This window comes from Erithacus rubecula, assembly GCF_903797595.1.
Source record: "Erithacus rubecula genome assembly, chromosome: 12".
Classification (NCBI taxonomy): Eukaryota; Metazoa; Chordata; class Aves; order Passeriformes; family Muscicapidae; genus Erithacus; species Erithacus rubecula.
Window position 1 is genome coordinate 14464421 of NC_136664.1, and position 21650 is coordinate 14486070.

The window sequence follows — 21650 nt, forward strand, 5'->3', positions numbered from 1 at the left end:
ATCCCACAGCCAGGCTACCACTGTCAGCTGCTGTAGCTGTCTCTGTGGTGGTTCCTGCCTCCCTGCACATGAGGAGCAGTGTGTTAGTTTAACCCCAAGGAAACCAGTGAAATTTGGCTTACACTGAAAGCTGAACAAGTTTACATCACATTTGCCAAGAGCATGTATGCTAAAAATTACTGTGAATCAGTTAACTTGTGCTAACATGTTACTCTGTGAGAAGTTGTGGTAAACCAATTTCTGATCTCCTGAATCCGTGAAAGCTATGCTGAATTTCACTTGACTTTGGATGGTTATGTCTGAGCTGAGGGAGCTCAGTCCCTTGCTGTTTGTTATTAGCTATAGGAGCCAGGATGAGATCAGAGTTCCATTCTGATAGCAGTACTGCAGCCAGAGGCTTGGGGTGTTATTTCAGTAACTTTATCAGTCTGATTTAACAAATTGATCTAAAATTAAGTACAAACAAACAAAAACAAAACCAGTCCAAACTGAATTAAAAAGCCCCAAACAAATGAGTAAAAAAGCACAAAAGGTTGAGAGGAACTACAGTGTTGGTAGGGAAATAATGTTGAGATAGTTTTTAGAAAAGGGGCAGTGAACACTGTCTGTCTTACAGGACAAAGTGGAAAATGCTCATCCAGCTCTCTCCCTCAATGCATTTTGTTTCAAGAGAAGTTTCCTGTTGCAGAGGGATTTCATGATACCAACTCTTTCCCACTTAGTTCAGGTATTTGAAAACAACTACATTGAATTAGATTTTCCCCATTTCTCTCTCTCTCTCTGTAGCTGTTACATTTGTTACAAGTTCTGCAAGAAATCTGAAAGTGACTTGTTCTTTCATACTTCTGAGAATTTTTTTAAAAAGCTGAAGGAAAACTGTTACTGTAAAAGGAAGCAGAAAAACATGGGTAGTTTGGGACATATGTGACTTTTTTTCCTTTGCCTTTTTCATACTTGGTTAAGAAATGTACTTGTTTAAGAAACAAAGTTGTGTAATAAACATATTAGTAATGTTGGAAGTAAGACATGTTTTCTTAATACATTGGTGGAATTATTCAAGATCAGTCAACTCTTCTGTAAATATGCCCTTAAGGTCAGGGAGACCTTTGGTTCCACTGCTGTTCAAATGCCATTTGCATCAGTTCAAATTGTCCAGGTCCAGTTTTCAAACACAACCAACTTTTTGGCAGCATTTCAGAATTTATAGTTGCTGATATTTGGGCTTTCTATTTTTCACACTTCTGTTTTTAATTAGTAGCTCTTTTCATATTTTCTGTGAAAGATAGAATTGAGCATGATTTAATCTTCCTTCTATATTTTATGGGACAGCAGAGAGAGTCACTTGATTTCAGCCTCTTGATCAGAAGACAGGAGAGGCTGACTTCATCAATATAGGGCATTTAGAAATGGATTACTTAAAACATTTTTTAATATAAAACCTCCTGTGTGTGTAACAAACTGCAGAAAAATGTTCTTCATGCAAGAAAGTTTGGCTTTCAAGTGGAGCCCACTTTTGCTCTTTTTGATTTAGTACTGGGAAAAAAAATATCTAAAATTATTTTTGAGGCTTCAGAAAGGCTTTTTCCTGAAGAGTGGCAGGAGAGGTTTTCTTCCAGTTGGACAGTGTGCTGATCAGTGAGTGGTGCTTCAGCCTGGGAATGAGGAGGATTCTCCTCCTTGACCAGAGCAGGGGCCAAGGATCTGCAGAGCATCCTGTGGTGTCCCATGCTGTTTTCTGCCTCAGCACAAGGCACCGATCAACATCCCCACAATGGTGATTCGCTGTGAGTTACTCATTTAGTAAAGCTTCAATTGCTTTATAAATTAAGGCAGACATTATAATTTTTGAGAAATCTAACAATAACAGCCTACCAGATTCCAGAGAATAATAGCAATGACCAACTGTGCAGGTCAGAGAGGGGCTGTGAGTGTGCATTCGTGAGGACTTCAGCTCTCCTTTGAGAATTTCAGACAGAAGCTTCTATTAAAGTGCAAAGTATTGTTATTATCTTTGTCCTTTATACATATTTAAATAGTACATGATAATCATCTCTGTGAACTCTTAACTATTCATAAAGGTGGCTGTCAGTTAGAGGCCTGAACCAGTACTCCAGATCCAAATACTTAAAATGATAGATCATGTTGTAACCTTCTGAGAATTATTCATAACCTTTGTGTAGGAGGAGTTTCCTTTTAGGAGATAGGCTTTGCAGATGATTAGTTAGTGGGGAATTTAATTGTTCTGTTGGGGTAATGATAGCCAAGAATGGTGGAGAAATTTTGCCAGCTTAAAGTAATTTTTGTAGATTTACTCATAGGAAGAGCAAGAGGCAGGGGATGATGAAGGTAAAGGGTTCAACCACCTTTCATCCTTCCCAGTGTAGCATTTTCTGGTCCATGGAAAGTGAGCCCCTGCAAATAGCTGCAGGTTACAGCTTCAGCTACCTTTGTGCCCCCCACTGCCCCCAAAGAAAGGTTAAAGTAGTATATGAAATTAAAGTTGTATAGACACAGGTTTGCTCTGAGCCATGAAATTTTAAGAACTTCATACGTGTATTTTGAAACTCAGTACTCAGAACAACTACCTTGTTAGCACAAAAATTTAGGTTGGAGCATTCAGGTGGAATATAATGGAATGTACATTTTAAACCACAAAATTTCCAGTCTCTATGGACTTCCCAAATACCTTCCTCTTGGTCTGTTAGATGTTCTTTGGCCACTTCTCTTTGACTCGAACCCGAATTTACAGAATCTAAACAAACCAAAACCAAACACACCTTTCTGACTAACAATTCAATCAGAAACCTCATGCACTGACAATCTATGCAAGAAGTGTCCTGTTCTGGTCAGCTGTGAGCTCAAAGCCACATGCTTCTCTTGAGCATGAGAAGAGGCCATCCCAAAGCCCAACAGCCCCAGGAGAAAGGAGCAGAGCAGAGTCCAGACAGGTGGGAAGCACCTTTCCTTCCATTTCCTTCCTTTCCAGTCATGCAGGACTGTGGGGCCTTTGCACATTTTCCCATGGGTGTTCCCAAGTTAGAGCTTTGCCTGTTTCAGACACAGCCACATCCCCTCTGGAGCTCACCAAAAAAAGAAAAGAAAGAGCAGCCTGTTCATCCATGCTCTGATGGGCTGCTGTCCTTCCTGCAGAATTCCACTCACCCTGATTGAGGGGGATACTGCACTCCTTCTTCTAGTTTATTTCACCCTCTCGGTATGCAAAGTATTCTTTGTTAATCTTCCTTATTTATTTGAATGTTAATTGGTCCTTGTTAATTTGGTTTTCTGTGCTGGAAGCCAAGGTCAACAATGAGTCCTTCCACGTTAGCTCTTAGTGTGATTACAAGGTAGGGCAATGCATCTTGGAAAAAAGTAGAAAGAAGCTTTCCCTCTGTTTTTAATGTAACCTTTGTGTAAGGTAGGGGTTTGGAGGTTGAAAGAGAGAGAGAAAATGTATGTTCAGCGCCGAGTGAAGGAGTCCTATTGATTGAAAGGGACTGTTAAATTAAAATACAGTTGTTTTGAAAGCAAAATATCACTTGACCCCGAAAAGACAAGCAATTGCAGCCCTGGGGTTAGGTAGAACAACAGTGCTGGTTTTGCTGTGGGAATGCAAACAGCAGGCCTGGAAAACAGATTCAGGTTTTTTCTGTCGCTTTGTTGTTTGTATATGCAACTTTCAAACTGCTGTTGTTCTTGCTCTAAGAGCAGTCTCTTCTGAGAACACCCTTCTTTTGGGCTGGAATGGCCATTTTATGAGATAAAAGTAAGAATTTTTGTCTAAACCAGATTCTGTTCCATGGGGCAAAACAAACAGAGCTATCATAACACTTTAAATAGTAATCAAATATGTTTTTCTGTTTGCATTCAAAAGGGTGGAAAGGTAACTTGACAAGATGAAAGAAGGAACCAGATTTGTGTACCCCCCCCTTCCCCAGTAACAGGTATAGAGTTTTAGAGAGGACTTCAAGGCAAAAAGAAAAAAGCATAGAATATACTGTTATGGTGTTATTTTTGTCTTTCATTTTTATGACAACTTATTTGTACTTAAAGGAATCTTTCCAAAGAGTTAAGAAGCATCATTAAATAAAGACTGTGAAATGTGCAATATGGCTTATTTATTTAAATGTTAATTGGTCCAACGAACACTTCTAATTAGCTCTATATTTGCTTAGCAAAAAGTTTTACAAATTCCAATTGTGAAAAGCAGCTATTTTGAGCTGGTAAGCATGTTGCAGAATCAGCTATGATTTTTCTATAGTTCTCAGCCCTTGAAGGCACAATTTAATTTTTCATGTATGCATACTAGCAACGGTAAACACTTGCGAGTGTAAAGAACCTTCTTTAATTAGCTGCACAACAATTAAAGGATTCACAAACTAAATTGAACCCTGTCTCTGTGCTTACTAGCTGAATTCTACCACCTGTCACAACAGCACTTTGTTCAATCTGTTATGCAAAATCATTATAGCAATATAGCTGAGGAAAAAAAAAGAGAAAACAGCAATTATTTCTTACTTTTCTCTTGAATGGGTTATTTTGGGTTATACTGATGTCAGGTTCATTGAAGCTAACCTTTTGAAATCTGTAACAGCATAATACTTATATGGCAGGCTTAGAATAGCTTGGAGAATATTTTGTTTTACCCTTTTAAGAGCAAGTGAGGCACATCCTGAAAGTACGGTGCTTTCTCTGATCATTTGGAGGAAAAAAAAAACCTCACCAAAACTCTGCTAACTCCTGCAGCAGCCTGTTATTGCTCCTTGTCAGACAAAAAAATTGACCAACATCTAATAGTACAAAATATTCTTTTGTTATTAAAGCTTGTATGCCAGTATGAAAACTAGTTTTAAAACCTACTGGTTTGCTAAAGTGGAAAGAGCTGCACTTTTAGCCTACCTGTTGTTGCTTCTGACATTTGTGATTACTCTTTACATCCTGAAAATAAAGTAGCACATAAGTATAATCTATAAAATACTGGACTTACTTGTGTGCTAACTTTATTTTTCCTTCAAGCAGAAGTGGCTAAAAATGAAGAAGTTTGCATCTTTGCAGAAGAGCCTCATCTCTATTTTGATTGCACTCCTTTTCTGGAGGGAGCCCAAAGGACCAGGTGCACCAGGACACCAGGGGTCCTGATTTGCACCCCATTTACACCTCCTGTGCCTCCATGTAGAGGAGTCAGGCTCTGGCAGCTCCTGGAGACTGGCCTGGGGTGTGCAGAACTTCAGGCACCATTTCACCCTCTGCTTCCTGGAGAGGAGCTCACCTGGGCACTCCCTGTTCACTCATCTTCCTTCTGAATGGTGTTGGGCAGAGTTGGAGCACAGGAGAAAGGTGGAAACTTGTGAAAGGCCAGCTGGGGAGGGAGGTGGGCATGGGGCAAGCAGGGTGAAGGCCCCTAGCAGTGTCCTGGGTCACCTGCCCTCTGCTCCCTGCCCCAGCTCTTTGCAGGGACAAGGATGCAGCAGGGGACAAGGATGCAGCCCTCAGCTGGAGGCTGGTTTGGGTGTGCTGGGCACTGCCAGTGAAGCCAGCAGCCTTCTCCCTGTGTGAGGACTGTGAGGCTGTGCTTGGTGAGGAAGAGCTGTTTGGGTTTCTCTTTATTCCTGTGGCAGCTGACAGGAATGTGCACCTCGCTGCCAGCTCTCCTGCAGGAGAGGCACAGGTACACAGGTTCTGTGTGCCCTCCCCAGAGCTGAGGAGCTGAAAGCAAAGCTGCCTGCTGACAGCTTCCTGAAATCATATCAATAACATATTGTTAGCTCTTGTGATTGAAGCTAAAAGAGTCTGCTGTTGGATAAAGGATACATGATATGGGCATTTCATAAGCTAGGGATATAAATGAATAACTCTGCTCATTCACAGTGCTTGCACTTTTTACAGTATAATTTTTATACCATTGTCATTTTACAATATTTTTGGAAAACCCAGGAAGAGAACAAAGAAGTTGTTTAATAACACTGTGAGTTAGGATTTTTTTCTAAAAAAGTCACTAGGAAAATAAAATTCAACCACAAAAAAATTGGGAAAATAGTTATTTTTTTGTTACTTAACAAAAAAGAAAAAATGAAAAGAAAATAAAGCTGCAAAGAAGCTAGATACTTTGATTAAACATGACTTAAATTCTTAGATAATTTTGCACTGAAGTATGAGAAGCCACAATTTGGTCTATACATCTACTTCTTTTTTCTCACATCAAATAAGAATAGTTAGTCTATTCTGAAGTATAAAACTAAGGAGATGAAAATCCTTTTAATTAGAAATAGGTATAATGATCTCCATATTCATAAGTGTAGGTGCAAGGGTCTGGAATTCAGAAAAATGAAGCAATACCTTTGCCCAAGCAGGGATTTTTTGTGGGAGGTCCTGAATGCTCTCAACTCAGGGACATTTGGGATTCAGTCCTGTAGAAACAGAATCTCTCTGATAGTTCTGTTTCAAGCAGTGGGAGCCTGCTCACTGCACCCATGGCCAGATCCTTGAAACTGGGCCATCAAGCCTTCCCCCTGCTTTTGTCTGACTTTGTGTTTTGCTGGAGTTGCCTGGATTCACTCTGGTTTGCAGCAGTGTAAATCAACATTGAGTGAAGCTTTACACGAGCTGGAGAAAGTGAACACAAACTGCTCATTTGCACAGGCTTTTCAAGAGGCTTGAAACTGAGAGTTTATGGTATTTTTTTTTTTGGGTATTGGATTGAAATCTTGCAGGAAAGCACTCCCTGTTAGTCCCTGGTCCCTGTGATAACAAGTGTATCTGCTCTCAGCTTGCCTGGGACTGGAGGCTCCTGGGATCCTGTCAGTCACTCCAAGGAGTTTGGTCAGAGCTGTACATGGCCAGAGCTGCTGCTAAGGATATATTACAGTCAGCAGAGTCCATCTCCCACATGACTCTGCAAGCGTAATTGAACTTGCCAGGGTCTGTCATCCTGAGATTGCATTTATCAGACTTTCTTTGTCAGCTTTGTTACCACTTGCCTATCACCACGAGAGGCTGTCTTTTCAGCCAAGGGGCTGGAATGTTGCAATTAACATCAAAATTATTTAAAGGATTTTTATCCTGCAGGTAGCTTTGAAATGTTGTATTTTTACAGTATTCATCTATCTGTCACGTGTCTGCCTAGTTTTCAGTGTTCTTTTTATTAATGATCAAAGCTATGTGCCCAGATAAAACAGGGGTGCCCAGGCAGCAGCTGGTGCCCAGCTTGTTGGATCCTGAAGGCCATTGCACTTAAACACGTGTCCTGTTTCACACAGACAGTGCTCACATCTCTGCTTCCTTCAAGACATGCACGATGATTCCCTTTCCTGCACCTCATCCCCCAGGGCAAAGGGAGATTCTCTGTTCCCTTCAGGGCTGCACCTCACTGCAGCCAAGAGCCCTACAGAGATGGGACCCCTTTTTGGGGTCACTTGTGTGAATCACTGTTATTCCCTTAGGTTAACTGCAAAACTGTTACAACTGTTTGGTACCATTATTCAGAGGAAGAGACAGAATAATCTCACTGCAACAGGTAGAGAGGATTTTAAAAGCAGCTTGGAAAATACAGGGAGATATCCCAAGTCAGGTACTTTTTGTACGGATGTTGTTGTTTGGGTTGTCTTCCTCCCTCTGAAAGAGCAGTGTCATGTATTTCTTTTCCACTTAATTCTTTAATTTTTAATTCTTTAATTTTTTCCACATCTTTTCCACTTAATTCTTTAAAGAATTTTCTCTTTCTGCTTTTTGGGAGACCACAAGCACAAGGGGTGTTTGAGAAATGTTTGCTCTATTTTTCCAGCATTAACCTGCTTCTAGCATCTCTGTCTATTTCAGTTTTATCTTTTGCTCCATCTCATCCACTAAAACTAAGGCTTTCTCAGCTTTTTTTTTTTTTTTTTTTTTTTTTTTTCTTCTGGAAATTAGTATTAAACTAATATGATGAGTAATAACTCATCGAAGCCACTTGTACCTAAAAATCACTGTAAACATCTGAATTATGTATGGTATTTTTTGTCACCAAGTCCATGTATTATAGGGAGAGGAAAAATAAGTCAGTTGGATTGAGGGAAGAAAGAAGATAGAATTTGGAGATAGAAGGTATTAACAGCCAATAATCTCTGTTATTAAAGGAAAAAAAAAACCAACCCTCTCTAGTATTTTAACAAAAAAAAAGTTTTTTTGCTGACAGGTTTGCTATGAGTTAAAAAACCCAGTCTTTTCAGCAGTCAATTATGATTGATAAAGGAAATGAAAGCTATCTGCCACACTGGAATAAGCAATGGGAGTCAAGAGTTCTGGACTCTGTCCCTGGCTTCTTTACAGAGGATGAGCCATCTATTTAAGTCAAGATCATGGCAAGCTTTTTCCTAAATGAGATGTGCAAAGGATCAGTTAGGGATATTTATTTCTACAGTGCTGAAATTCTGAAAAACTTGGTCCCTTTACTCTGAAATTGGGCAAATTACTTCCATGTTTCCATTTCCAATGTATTAAGATGTTGGATATTTCTGTACCCAGCAAAGAAACATTTAGCAAAGGTGTTCCTCTCTTCTCTGATTGAACTGATCACAGTGTGCTTTGGGGTTCCATGTGCTGGAGGCCTTTAGGGAATACTGGGGCAGGAGCTGGTGGGAGTAACTGCTGGGGAACTTTCAGCAGCTGCTGGGGGGAAAGGAGGAGCTCTTCCCACATTTATAGTGTGACCCTTTATGCTTTTCATGGGAGTTACTAATTTTTAATGTTGTTTTTACTTAAATATGCTGACCTTGAAGGATGCACAATTTATCTTTTCATTCTCTGTATATTTGTTCCTCTCTTTTGTTCCCCATTTGAAATAAAATAAATGCATTTGTATTATATATGTACTTTAGGAGTATGTATTGTCACATATGTTCTCTTTCATGTGCAACAGGTTACATAAGGTTTGATGTATTAATCTTTCTTTTTTCTTAAAACATTTTCTTAGGCACGTAGTTACTGTCTTGATGTCATCACAGGTAGCCCATATGCTTAGTGATGCATTGTTTTGTCTACAGTCTAACTCAATAGCATGCAATTTGGAGCATCCTTAATTATCCTACAAACCATTTTGTGATAATGAAACCAAATATGGTGTAGAATTGGCTGACATCTCTGTGATATTACTTGGCATACCAAATATTTCTGTTTCAAATATAAATTGGTTACTGCTTCTTCAAAATATGCATTCTATTAATTAAATCTATACTTGAGGCATCTTTCCCCCACCCCCCAAGCTGTTATAAGTATTCTCTCTCTCCATGTTCTGTATGCAGATAGGGTTGGTTATGGGCTCTCTAATTTGACAAAAAACATAGGCTAACCTTGTGGTCTTTCAGCCCTACAACTACAGTTGAGTGTGCAGTGTCTTTCCATATAACTAGGTCTTTTGTTCCACTAGACAAAATGACTTAATTTGTTAGAGAGCTTTTTTTTTTAAAGGTTTAACTGTAACAGTCTTTACCTAATAGACCTGGGATTGCAGGGAGGTGATTAATGTGAATTAAAGGATCTCTGTGACACAGGACTAAAGGACAGAATTACAGTGCTGTTGTTGTTGGCAATCCCACTTGTGCAATTTAATTCCACCCTAAACCAGATTTCCAACATTTTGCAAAGAGTTAAAGGAAAAGTCTAATTGGACCTCATACTTTGTTTTGAAACTCTCTTTATTCAGAGATGTTCTGTTTATGCATTTTCCCTGGCAATGTGTGTCTTTGTCCCTTGAAATCCATCTATTTATTGCAGTGACACCTACTGCTGAGAGAGCTGATCCGCAGCAGGCTGGGATCCTGTTAAACTTGGCCAACAAGCAGTTCGTGACTCAACCAGCAGATGTTTCTGTGGCTCAGGTCAAAGGCAACTTATGGACTCGGGTTTTTTTGCTTTGCTCCTAGCATTAAGTGCCAGGAAAGTCAACACTAGGTACAGACAGTTGACCTGACCAGTAGCAGGAGGAACTGAACCAGGGCCCTGAGGATCTGCAAAGACCAAAGCATTATTCTGTTGAGCCACTGTGCTGGCTACAGTCCAGCAGTTTCAGACAACTGGCTATCTGATTGCATGCCTGGATTTTAGTAATGATTTTACATACTTATTTGATGATTTGTATCCAAGCTTATGCTTCTGACAGGTGCCCTTGTGAACTAAATCTCGCTGGGCTATTGCATATGAATATTTCACAGTCAATCATACTTTGATCTTTGGGACATATGTGCATTTGACATTATATTTAGTTGTGCACAAAATCTAAGTCTAAGCCTTTGTGCAATGAAAAAAAAAATCATCAACCCAGCATTACAGTTTTGGATTTAAATTGTTTCAAACTGTGCTTTGAGTTCTGAAGTCTTAACTCTTCTTTATTGATCTCTTTATAATTGGTTCAGGGGGCCTGATCCTCCTGTCCTCACCCAGCTGAAATGCTTGGCCTTTTATTTGGAACTTTCCTGTGCAAGGAATGAAGGATTAATAGGGTCAACATTATGTATCTTTTAATATTATATAATAGGTTAGAGCATTGCATACTTCTAGCACAGTGCAGTGTCTTCAGATGAGAACAGAAGATTCAGAGCCTTTTCCATGCTATAAAAATGACAAAAAATGAAATAATAAATATGCTTTGCAAAGTCTTCCAGGCATTTTATTATTTTATTTGTACTCTGTGATGGTAAAGTGGTTCATTAAAAGCTTAATTTTAAGGTTTCTTCAATCTGATGTGGATGCCAGTTAGATTAATTAAAGTGAATGATCAGATAGGAGCTACAGGAAATTGATCAAATTGGAGAGGGTTTAATCAGTTGTATACATTCCAAATTACATGAAAATAACAAATTTACTTTAAAAAATGCTGTTTCTAAAGTAACAGAAGCTTTAGTTTAATGAAGCATTCCACAAATAAGACTCCAATATGAATTTTGGTATCACTCTTATCTTTACTTTTGCCATCGAAAGATCACTAGGAAAATAAAAAGTAAAATGAGAATCAATGTTTATAAGCTAAAAAATAATGATCCCAGAAGCAACCAGTACCTGGAAAAAAAAAATCATGATTTTTTTGTTTTTTAATGTACTGAACTTTCAGAACCAATTATTTATCTTTCTCTTCTTTGCATCTGACTTAAGTATATGCAAGTGAAATAGAATAAATAAGAAGGAAAACAGATTTTACTAAGTCACATGCAAAGTAGCAATAAATCAAACAGCTTGTCTGCATTCTTCTAATCTTTCTATTCTAATCTGGGAGTGAGATTTATAAATGACCTCTCCTCTCCTCTGTGCTCATCTTCCTAGATTGTGATCACAAACGGTTCACAGTCCTCCACTCCACGGGTGCTACCAACCAAAGACTGTTCTGGTGATTTATCTTCCACTGATCAGTTATCAGTCCCAAAGGCTGTGCTAACTAGAAAGTACCCTGCAGATGTAACAGGTATTTTAGAAAGCAACTCTCTTCCCAGCCCAGAGCAAAGGCACTACAGCCTCAGCAAACCATTTTCTGTCTGCTAATGACTTTTGAAACTTCAAAATCCCTCTGCTAACCCTTCTTTAAGACATAAAAACTGTTGTGGAATGAGTTGGCTCTGTTGTTACTAAAGGAGTACTTTGTTTTGGAATCAATAAGCAGCTTGTTTAAATATCAGCCCTACAAAGCAGCTACAGTTCTGTCGGATGCCTTCCCGCTGCCCCCTGCGTGGTCCCAGCTGTGGGGGATGCTGGGCTGAGCTGAGCCCCCAGAGCTGCTGGGCTGTGGATGGGGCAGCCCTGCTTCCCCCAGAGCTGCTGGGCTGTGGATGGGGCAGCCCTGCTTCCCCCAGAGCTCTGCCCTGTGCTCTGCTCCTGCTCAAACCAGTCTGGGTACTGCCACTTACACGGGCTCTGCAATGCCTGCCAACCCTCAATGTGCTAGTGCCACTAATAGTGATAACCAATTAACAAGCTGGCCTTAATCATGTTTGAATAAAAACAAATAGATAGGACACATTACCTGTAGGCCAACTTTCTTTTTTTAAAGACATCCTGTTATACTCCAGAAACCATATATTTTCCTGAAATAATTATATTATACCCCAAGGAATAGGACACCTACTTAACAAAAACTCCTATGAAGTCGATGCAATTACTCTATTTTACATAAGTAAAATGAGAGTAGAATCTGGCCTAATGTTTGTTTTATTTTATCAGACTGGATAATGCTGTCCTGGTGGCATTAAATACAGCTGATCTTTCCCCTCCCCTTCCGTGCATGCATGTTTTTGTTAAAATCTAACTATTTACATCTATGTCTCTTAGTATTGCCTACAAATCAGTCAAAGAAGAGTAGGTCATTTATCCTGCCCTGCTGTTTATATATTAATCATCTGGCAAATAAACTGCTCAGTATCCTACCCACCTCAGTAATATTTGTGATGTAATTTGTTTGGATGCCCAAATGTCACCAGCGTTGATTGTAAGAGATGAAAAAAATGTACTTGCTCAGCACACCAAGCTCTGGGCTAAAATGTAAGCATGAAATCTCTGGTTTATTTTTGTAATAATGTTTACAGCTGTTTAATGACCCTGAAAGGGTTCAGTAGTCTGGTGTTCTGTATTTCTTAACAGGAGTGTATTATGCTTATAACAGCTTTAGTTCAACTGTTTCTGCTGCAACAATAAGAACAATATTTAATAAAAATTCAATATATATTCTGATCTCAGCAATACCTGTTTACGAGTTGCTAAGAACTGAAGCAGTCTGTATTGGAGTATTTAGAATTTGCCAGTGGACCACAAGATAATGTAGATATATGTGAATTTTTCTAGCTGGAAAGATAAATAGCAGGTCTATATTCTGAAAGCATAAGTAACAGTGTGTGTAGCTCTAACTGCTCAGAGGATCAGGGCCAGAGCGAGCTTGTCGTTTAAACACGTGAGCTTGTAAAGCATTACTTTGCTTACTGAACTGTAAATCTTTTAACTAACCTAATCTAAGCTATAATAACAGCACAACAGTGGCTTTAAAATGACTGTTTTCTCCACAGCACTGAAGAGGGGAAAGCTTCAGTGTGTGTGTGTGTCCAGCAGGAATGAACAGGTGTAAATAAGAGCTGAATTTGGTCCATCTGTTTACAAAGATAACAGGTGTGTGTCTGCACATATGTGTCTGTATACAGATATGAGTGTGCCTGCATATGTTTACATGTGTGCGTAGGCACAGATTTATCTTGAAATTCTGTCATTCTGCTTGCCATATTTTTTTTTTTCCCTGTTTCCAGCAAGAGAAAGCTCAGCTTCTCGTATTACATTAATGTAGTTGTGATGACAGGCATTTCTGGTGTCATAATTGGTTTTAAATTCCAGTAATCCATTTCAAATAGTTAAATAAAATCTGTGTGTTCAGTTGAAATGGCTAAAGCCAGAACTTTCGCTATTGATATCACAGGAAATAGTCTTGAGGGCAAAAATGTGAGTGAAATCAAAATAACTATTAGTATCATCAAAGGGACTTGAATGTCTCCCTGTACCTTTATGTAGGAGATGAGAGGGATATTTTTATAATATCTGTGCTCCGTGGTGAGTTTCATAAGCAGAGCTGCTCCTCAGAGGAGTGGGGTCCTGCACAGTGGGCACAGCACGTGGCAGCTGGCCCTGGATGGTCAGAGTGGTGCTTCCCAAGGCTGCCCTGCCCTGCCCACTGCACTGTGGACCAGCTGGGCTCTAGCCTGGCTCTGCAGCAGGCTCAGTTTGGGGATTTTGGCCACAGCAACTCACTTGGGCAAGAGCTGAGGGTTTATTTAGGTTAGAAAGGGCAGCTCATAACAACTCCTGATCCCAACATGCTCTGGTGCAGTGCCACGTCTTGGGGGACACTGTCTTTAAACAATATTTGAGATAATTAAAGGGCAGAAATTTGCTAAATAAACTCCAGCAAACATATTTTGAATTTCTTAACAATCTCCAATTTGATTTGCAGTTCATTTTGTAAACATTTGTTAACTACAGAGAACATTGTGCTTCTGTTCCCAGTGTGAGAGATAGCAAAACATTCTGTGCTTTCCTTATATGAGAGATCAGGATCATGAAAATAATGTGATAGACTATATATTTAAAAATTGAAAGCTAGATGTTTTCCCTGTCATGGAGCATCAAAGTAGTACTTACAAATTGACATTTCCAAATTTTTTATTTTTGAGTATCTTTGAATACCAAGGTGGGTACCATGAACTGCCTCACTGGGGAATGAAAGCCCCTTGCCCCACCTGGTGTAACCTGTCTGGCCATAGATCTAGACAGAGATGATGGATAAAGAGGGAGAGAGTGAAATTGCTATTTTTTTTTTTTTTTTTTTTTTGAGAAATCAGGCAAATTAGATTGAGTTATCTAATTCATAGTGGAATGATGGATGAGGATGTGTTTTGTGACTGTCTTGCATGTGGATACAAGATGAGATCTCGGTAGGTTTTGATGTGAAAGGGCTAAGGGATACCAAGAATGATTTCTGTGAAAGCTGAGCAGAAGCAAGGTCCCTGCACTCAGGAAAACTGTACCTGGGCATGGCAGGAGGACAAATTTCACAGGGCAGTGCTTTCAGTGCTGTAGTTACACTTTGCAATGAAACCAGGCTGGAGTGAGGAAAAGAGGAAACAATTCAGAGCCAGAGGAAAGAACAGGCCTGCAAGAAGCAGGGGCAGATGAGGGGGGAAATGCTGTTTAGGTGAAGAATACATTTGGATATTGTGGTAGCTGGGTGCCTGAAAGAGCACAGCTGATCAGAGTAGGCAGCATTCAGAGCTGGTTGTTGCTCACTAAGCAGAGGCTTTGCTGATCTTTCTGCATATTTAATAAAAAATGTATAACATTTCCTATGCTAAAAGATCCGGGGGGGTGGGGAGGGGTTAGACTCCCCTGACTTGGTCCAAAATTATTAGTCTTTAGATGAGAAATTATCGATTTGTTATTTCTCTAAACTATTTTCTTACTTGTTCTCCCAATATTCTACATTATATATTTCTGTATGATTTTGGAAGACAGAAAATAGCAAAAAGGAAACATTGGAACACTTACTATATTCCAGCTAACACTGCTGTTGTTATTTTATTACAGTTACAATTGAAAAAAGAGGCACAGAATAACAAAAATCTCAAGCACAACTTCCCTCCTCAATCCAAATAACCATACATTTGAACTGATGCTTAGGGTTAAACATCAGAATTAATAAATTCCACTGGGATCTGTCAGCATTTCCAAACTTCGATAGAGCATAAAATGCTGAAATTAACTACCCAAACCTTTCTGAGCATGTAAAAGCACCAGGTCCTATTGGTATCAACTGAAAAAAAACGAAATGCAGACTGCATTTTTGAAGTTGTTAGAGAATAATGACAATTCACAAAGACCTTTCTAAACCTTCTTCAATGTATGTGTGTGTCAGCACATGCTATGCATTTCTGGAATTGTTATGTTTGTTTGCCAACATGCCTTGTTTAAGCATGGTGGGGAGAAATAACACTCCTGGGTATGTGGAATCCAGACAAAAAGTAGATTTAGGTTTGGGGTGTTTTCTTGTGTTGTTATTTGTAGGAGTATTTGTTATTTTTTTTAAGAAGTACATAGGCAGATATTCAAAATCTCAGTTAACTTCAGGCAATGGCAGACCTGAGGACTGTAAGTCTTAAGAGGTTTAATTAATCTTTTTGAATATGAAACTTGGTTTGTTCAAAAAGTTGAACAAACTTTCAAAAATTTAAAAAAGAAGAAAAAGTTGTGCATACCCACATTTTGAATGATTGTGGTCTGCTGCACAGAAAACTTGAATGGAAATTAAGAATTTTCCTTTTTGATACATTGCCTTGGGTGAACACCTGTCTTGATTATGTTCCCCTACTCTCTACCTTTGGAAATCAGACACTGCAAGCTAAACTTAGGTGGAGTCCTTTTATATACTTGATTTCTTTAATATTTTTATAAACAATAACATTGACAGCATGCAAATAATGGATCCCCAACACGTGACCTGAATCAGAGGACTGTTAAATTTTGAAAAAGATCTGCTATATATATGGGCAAAACTAGGTGGCTCATGTTATTTTTTAATACACATGAATAGAACTCTTTCCTGTACTTCTTACCAGATCTGCATTGTGTCACAATCCCAGTCATCCTGTCAGGCCCAAAGAGGTCTCCCCTCAAAGACCTCCCATGCTTTTATTTTAGGCCCTGATCCTGCAAATACTTAATCATGTGTGGAACTTTGCTTTCAAGAGTCACCCTTTGAAGTCTACTGGACTGCTCCCACGAGCACAATTCCATGCATTTTAAGTATGTACCAGATCTGGACCTTGAATTGTCTGTCAAGTGAAGCTCTGTGAGGAGTGGTGTCCACCCAGGGTGTGCCTGGAGCCTTTGTAGGAGACACAGCAAAAAAGTGCTTTTGGCTAAAGCCAAACTGAGGGTTGACCAAATTATTTTTTTAAGAACCTATAGAATTCAGTAGTTTTGTGAGGGAATAAAGTGTCAAATCACTCCACCAAACAACAAAAATCTTAACTGTGGTCTAATATATCCTTATAGCATCATATAGTTTATGAATTAGTTATGTGAAGCTTTATATTTTAAACAGAATTTTATAGATACATTATATCTGTATAGAGTAGAGGAGTGGCAAGGATGGATTATTGTGGACAATTATGCAGACCAGAACAGAGCACTTGTGTTTAACAAACAGCTTTGAATTCTAATTTCCAGCCATATATATAGTGTAGCTACAATTTGTAGTCATTACTGTATATTAGGAAAGTTATTAGAATTCTTAAACTTGTTGAGACTTTCCACAACACCTTCCCCAGATTTTAATTGGTTTTATCTAGTTCCATAAGAGAGCTCTTTAAAACAAATCAAAGTGTCTTAAATCACATGTATCACCCATCGAAGGACAGAGATATTCCTCTATAATCTGGCAAGTTTTCCTAGGAACAGAAATCTGAAGGTTCTCAACGATGAATTAAAGGACTTGGCAGAAGATAATTTATGTGCCTTTTGATGGGCTCAGTTTCAAAATGACAAAATAACAATGTTTTGTAACAGAAGGGTTAAATCTTAATCTCAGAGGTTTACAAAGCTGCTAGTCGCAGTCTCCTTAAAATTTAATATACCTCGTTAATGCTTACTTGCAAACACTGAAGGATTTTTATGATTATAATCATGTGTTACAGCACCTAGTACTGTTTCTAAGCAGCATACTAATCAGCTTAATGAGATATTACTGCACTTTTTGTTGACTAAAGCAAAATCCCTTTTATTGTTCTAAAGCTTGTCCTTTATTTTTTCCCAAAACATTATCTTGTTTTATTGTACACCAGTAAATATCATACCATCGGTTTTTTGTCAAATCATAAAACTATCTTTCTCATGTAGAATGTGTAATATATTGAATATGGTTAATGGAACCAAAAGTTAAAAATGGATTTCTATTTTGGTGGGGGGGTTGCTGGCTTTTTAAATGAAAATGGGAGAGATGCATAAGATTTCTTTTTCTATAGATTTAGAAATGCAGACAGGTGCAGTTTCACAAGAAGGACAAGTGAGAGATGGTAAAAGCCTTGGTCCCTTCTGTAATAATGAGATTTCGAAATTGTTGCATGTTTTAAAATAGTAATTAATAGTTCTCAATACACATGCAGAATGAGTACATGTATGATCAAAACTGTGTAGCACAGTTGGCACTTATTACACTTTTAATTGTTCCTATACAAATTCCTTTGCATTATTATGAGTAGGTAAAACATAAAATGCAAATTGTACGCCAGTGATTCAATGCTCATAACTCTTTCACAGTCTGAACCTAAAATATCTTCTGATTTTCAGAGATGGAGGAAGCTAGTTTGTGCCTTGGTGTTTCTTCAGCTGTGCCAGAAGCTGACGCCCATCTCAACAGCACCATTCTCAATGGGCAATATTCAATGAGTCAGAAGCTGCACCAGATCACTTCCCAGCTCAGCCATGCCTTCCCAGAGCTGCAGAACAGGCAGAATCCCGAGGAGAAGGCGTCAGTGCCACTAGAAGACAAGAGCCACATGTCCATAGCGAACCAGCCCATCAGCAGCCAGATGGCCCTGCTGGCAAACCAGCTCAACAGGGAGGTGGACACCAGCTTGAACGGGCGCGTGGATCTGCAGCAGTTCTTAAATGGACAGAACCTGGGGATCATGTCTCAGATGAGTGACATCGAGGACGACGCCAGGAAAAACCGAAAGTACCCCTGTCCCCTCTGCGGGAAACGCTTCCGATTTAACAGCATCCTCTCGCTGCACATGAGAACTCACACTGGAGAGAAACCATTCAAGTGTCCCTACTGCGACCACAGAGCAGCTCAAAAAGGCAACCTGAAGATACACCTGCGTACTCACAAGCTTGGAAACCTTGGCAAAGGTCGTGGGAGGGTCCGAGAAGAAAACAGACTTTTACATGAGCTGGAGGAGAGAGCAATCCTTCGGGACAAGCAGATGAAGAGCAGCCTCCTGCAGCCACGGCCCGATGTGAAAGCACAGCAGCACACCCAGCCCATGCCGCTCGCAAACTGTAACTTGTCTGTGCCACCTAATCACAACACACCTGATATTTCAAACCCTGTTCCCTCTCCAAAGCCAGTCAGTGTCCAGGAAGAAGTTGTCTCTCAGACAGCCGGGTTCAGATGCACGTTTTGCAAAGGCAAGTTTAAGAAGCGAGAAGAGCTGGACAGGCACATAAGGATCCTGCACAAGCCTTACAAGTGCACTCTGTGTGACTTTGCTGCCTCGCAGGAGGAGGAGCTGATCAGCCACGTGGAGAAGGCTCACATAACTGCAGAGTCAGCACAGGGACAGGGCTCCAACGGGAATGGGGAGCAATCCACCAACGAGTTCCGTTGCGAGGTGTGTGGCCAAGTGTTTAGCCAAGCCTGGTTCCTAAAAGGCCACATGAGAAAGCACAAGGATTCCTTTGAGCACTGCTGTCAGATCTGCGGGAGGCGATTCAAAGAGCCTTGGTTTCTTAAAAACCACATGAAAGTTCATCTGAATAAGTTATCTGTAAAGAACAAATCTCCTAATGATCCTGAAGTACCTGTCTCCATCAGCAGCATGTCCCAGGAAGCTCACGCAAACCTGTATTCAAGATATCTGTCATGTTTGCAGAGTGGTTTTCTTCCTCCTGACAAAGCGAGGTTAAGTGAACAAAATCAGATCTACAACAAAGGAGATATGCCCATGAAAGAGAAAGAAGTCTTGGGGAAGCTCCTTTCGCCCATTTCTGGCATTGGCCACAGTATTGCCGAAGGGGATAAACATTCTTTATTGGGCTGTCTCAATCTGGTGCCTCCTCTGAAATCCAGCTGTATAGAAAGGTTACAAGCTGCTGCCAAAGCAGCAGAGATGGATCCAGTAAACAGCTATCAGGCCTGGCAGCTTATGGCAAGGGGAATGGCCATGGAACATGGCTTTTTGTCTAAAGAGCAGCAGATACAGCGCAGCCACGAAGACACTTTGGCAAATGCTGGAGTTATGTTTGATAAGGAGAAGCGGGAGTATGTGTTAGTAGGAGCAGATGGCTCTAAGCAGAAAATGCCTGCTGATTTGGTTCACAGCACTAAAATGGGCAATCAGAGAGACTTGCCAAGCAAACTAGACCCTTTAGAAGGCAGTAGAGATTTTTTGTCACATGGTATGAACCAGGGACTCGATTACAACTTACAAAGTCATGGAAACATAAAAGAAAAGCCAACTGAATGCCCGGACTGCGGAAGGGTTTTTAGAACATACCACCAAGTGGTCGTTCACTCCAGGGTCCACAAAAGAGACAGGAAAGGAGAAGATGAAATAATTCAAGGTGGTCTCGATGAGCGGCGTGGGTCTGGAAGTGATCAAGAGTCTCAGTCTGTCAGCAGGTCGACAACACCAGGGTCCTCTAACATTACTGAAGAAAGCGGAGTAGGTGGGGGTCTCTCGCAGACAGGGAGTGCTCAGGAGGACAGTCCTCATCCTTCCTCACCCTCCTCTTCAGGTATGATAACTTCTTCTTCCCTCTCTGCACTGAAAGCCTCATGGCTGTATTTGACTCACAGCAGTAAAGTAGTTTATGCATTCTCTTGTCAGGTCGTTTCCTACAGTCCACAGGGATGCAGTATTATTTGCCAGCACATCTGTGTTTGGGTTCCTGCAATGCCTTCGAGGTTAATTCTCTGCTCACCCTTTTCCCCTCCAAGGGCAGGTTTCCCAGCCTTTCAGCTGACACCTTCCCAGCCTGCAGGGTCTGAGCAGCCACCAATGGCTCTGTCGCTTCCAGGGCCTCTCCCTCCAGGTTTTGGAAGGTGTTTTCTCCTCCTCTTCTATTCACAGTGTCTCTCTTGCAGATCCTGCCCTGTCCTCTGAGTAAAAGGGTGAGGAAAGATGCCTTCTTTGAGCTGAAGTTAATAAACTGCATGTTGGTTCACCTCTCTGATTGCCCTCATTCTGACAACCATGTCAGTTCCTTAGCTATGTCCTTGTACCTGGCCACCAGACTGATTAAAAAGAGATTCAGAAATACAAATTACTAACCTTTTGACAATCTTCTAACTTATGTGCAGATTTTAACTTGTATGAAGCCTTCTGCTTAATTCACATCTATTTGAAAGTACAAGAAAAATAGAAATTGGACTGAAACATTTTAATTGTATTGTATGTCATGTTAACTTGCTGTGTATAAAATAGCAAAGCAGATAATATTTCATTGGACATGTCTATAAAATATTGAGCTTCCTGGTACAATTTTTTTAAGTTACTAGCCTATGACTGCTGAAATAAAATCTCCAAGTAATAACAGGTAAGATTTCTGGCCTCATGTATATTTCCAAAGTCACTTACTAATGGATAGTAAATTGAAAGTTGTATCTCCAGCCCTTTATAAAGAAAGCACCTCACTAATACTGTAATCATTCTGCAAGCCTAACAACAGAGGAAATCATGCCATAACAAATACTCTGTTACTAATGGCAACATTGATTTCTGCAATCAGCCGTTAAGTCTAGAAAATGAAAGACAGTTTGAGGTACCTTAAGGCATTACATTGCCCACTGTTAAAGAGCTGGTAGCAGGCTGTTGAGGGTAATTCTTTTTAGCTTTTTTCCCCCAGTTTCGATAAATATTTTAGCATTGGAGGCAATTCACTGTTACAGTTATTAAGTATATGCCAGTTTACTTTTGTTGTTCTTGTCATGCTCCAGTATACTCTACTTCTGAGGCCAAATTAATATAAAAACAGTGTTAGTTTGTTGGCTTTTTACAAACCAGTAAAGAAATTGTTAAGACGCATAAATCTGCACTCCACATTCCAGAGATTCCTATAGTACTTAATGCTGTTGTTTAAATACCCATGAAACACAGTCTACTCTTAGAGCCATAGCCTCGTTTGCAATTTATTACTGGTGAGACACGTTAGAAAATTCTATGTAGGAACAAGGCTAACAGGCGAGAGCTAATTTCATACTATATATAGTTGTTGGGATTCTTTTAAGAGGATTGAAAATATGTCAGGATGAAGAAGATTATTTTTCTAACTTTCACTTTTAAAAATCCTACACATTTGGGGGGCGGGGGAGGGAATACTCCTCTTTATTATAAAAATTGTCATTTCTGTTTTGCAATGCCATAGAGCAATCAGAA

At 39.9% G+C, this 21650-nt stretch overlaps 1 protein-coding gene across 13 annotated transcripts in view; it reads left to right on the top strand.

Moving 5' to 3' along the window:
• Positions 1–21650, top strand: part of ZNF536 (zinc finger protein 536) — a 342685-nt gene that overhangs the window by 139586 nt on the left and 181449 nt on the right. For 12 of the 13 annotated variants that reach the window (XM_079316181.1, XM_079316174.1, XM_079316173.1 and 9 more), the window contains one exon: positions 17839–20010. In XM_079316181.1, coding sequence (XP_079172307.1) covers positions 17841–20010 — 2170 coding nt within the window. In that variant the 5' untranslated portion in view covers positions 17839–17840. Of the gene's footprint in view, positions 1–16288; positions 16294–17838; positions 20011–21650 lie in introns of those variants that run through there. The other variant, XM_079316176.1, reaches the window with a different exon arrangement.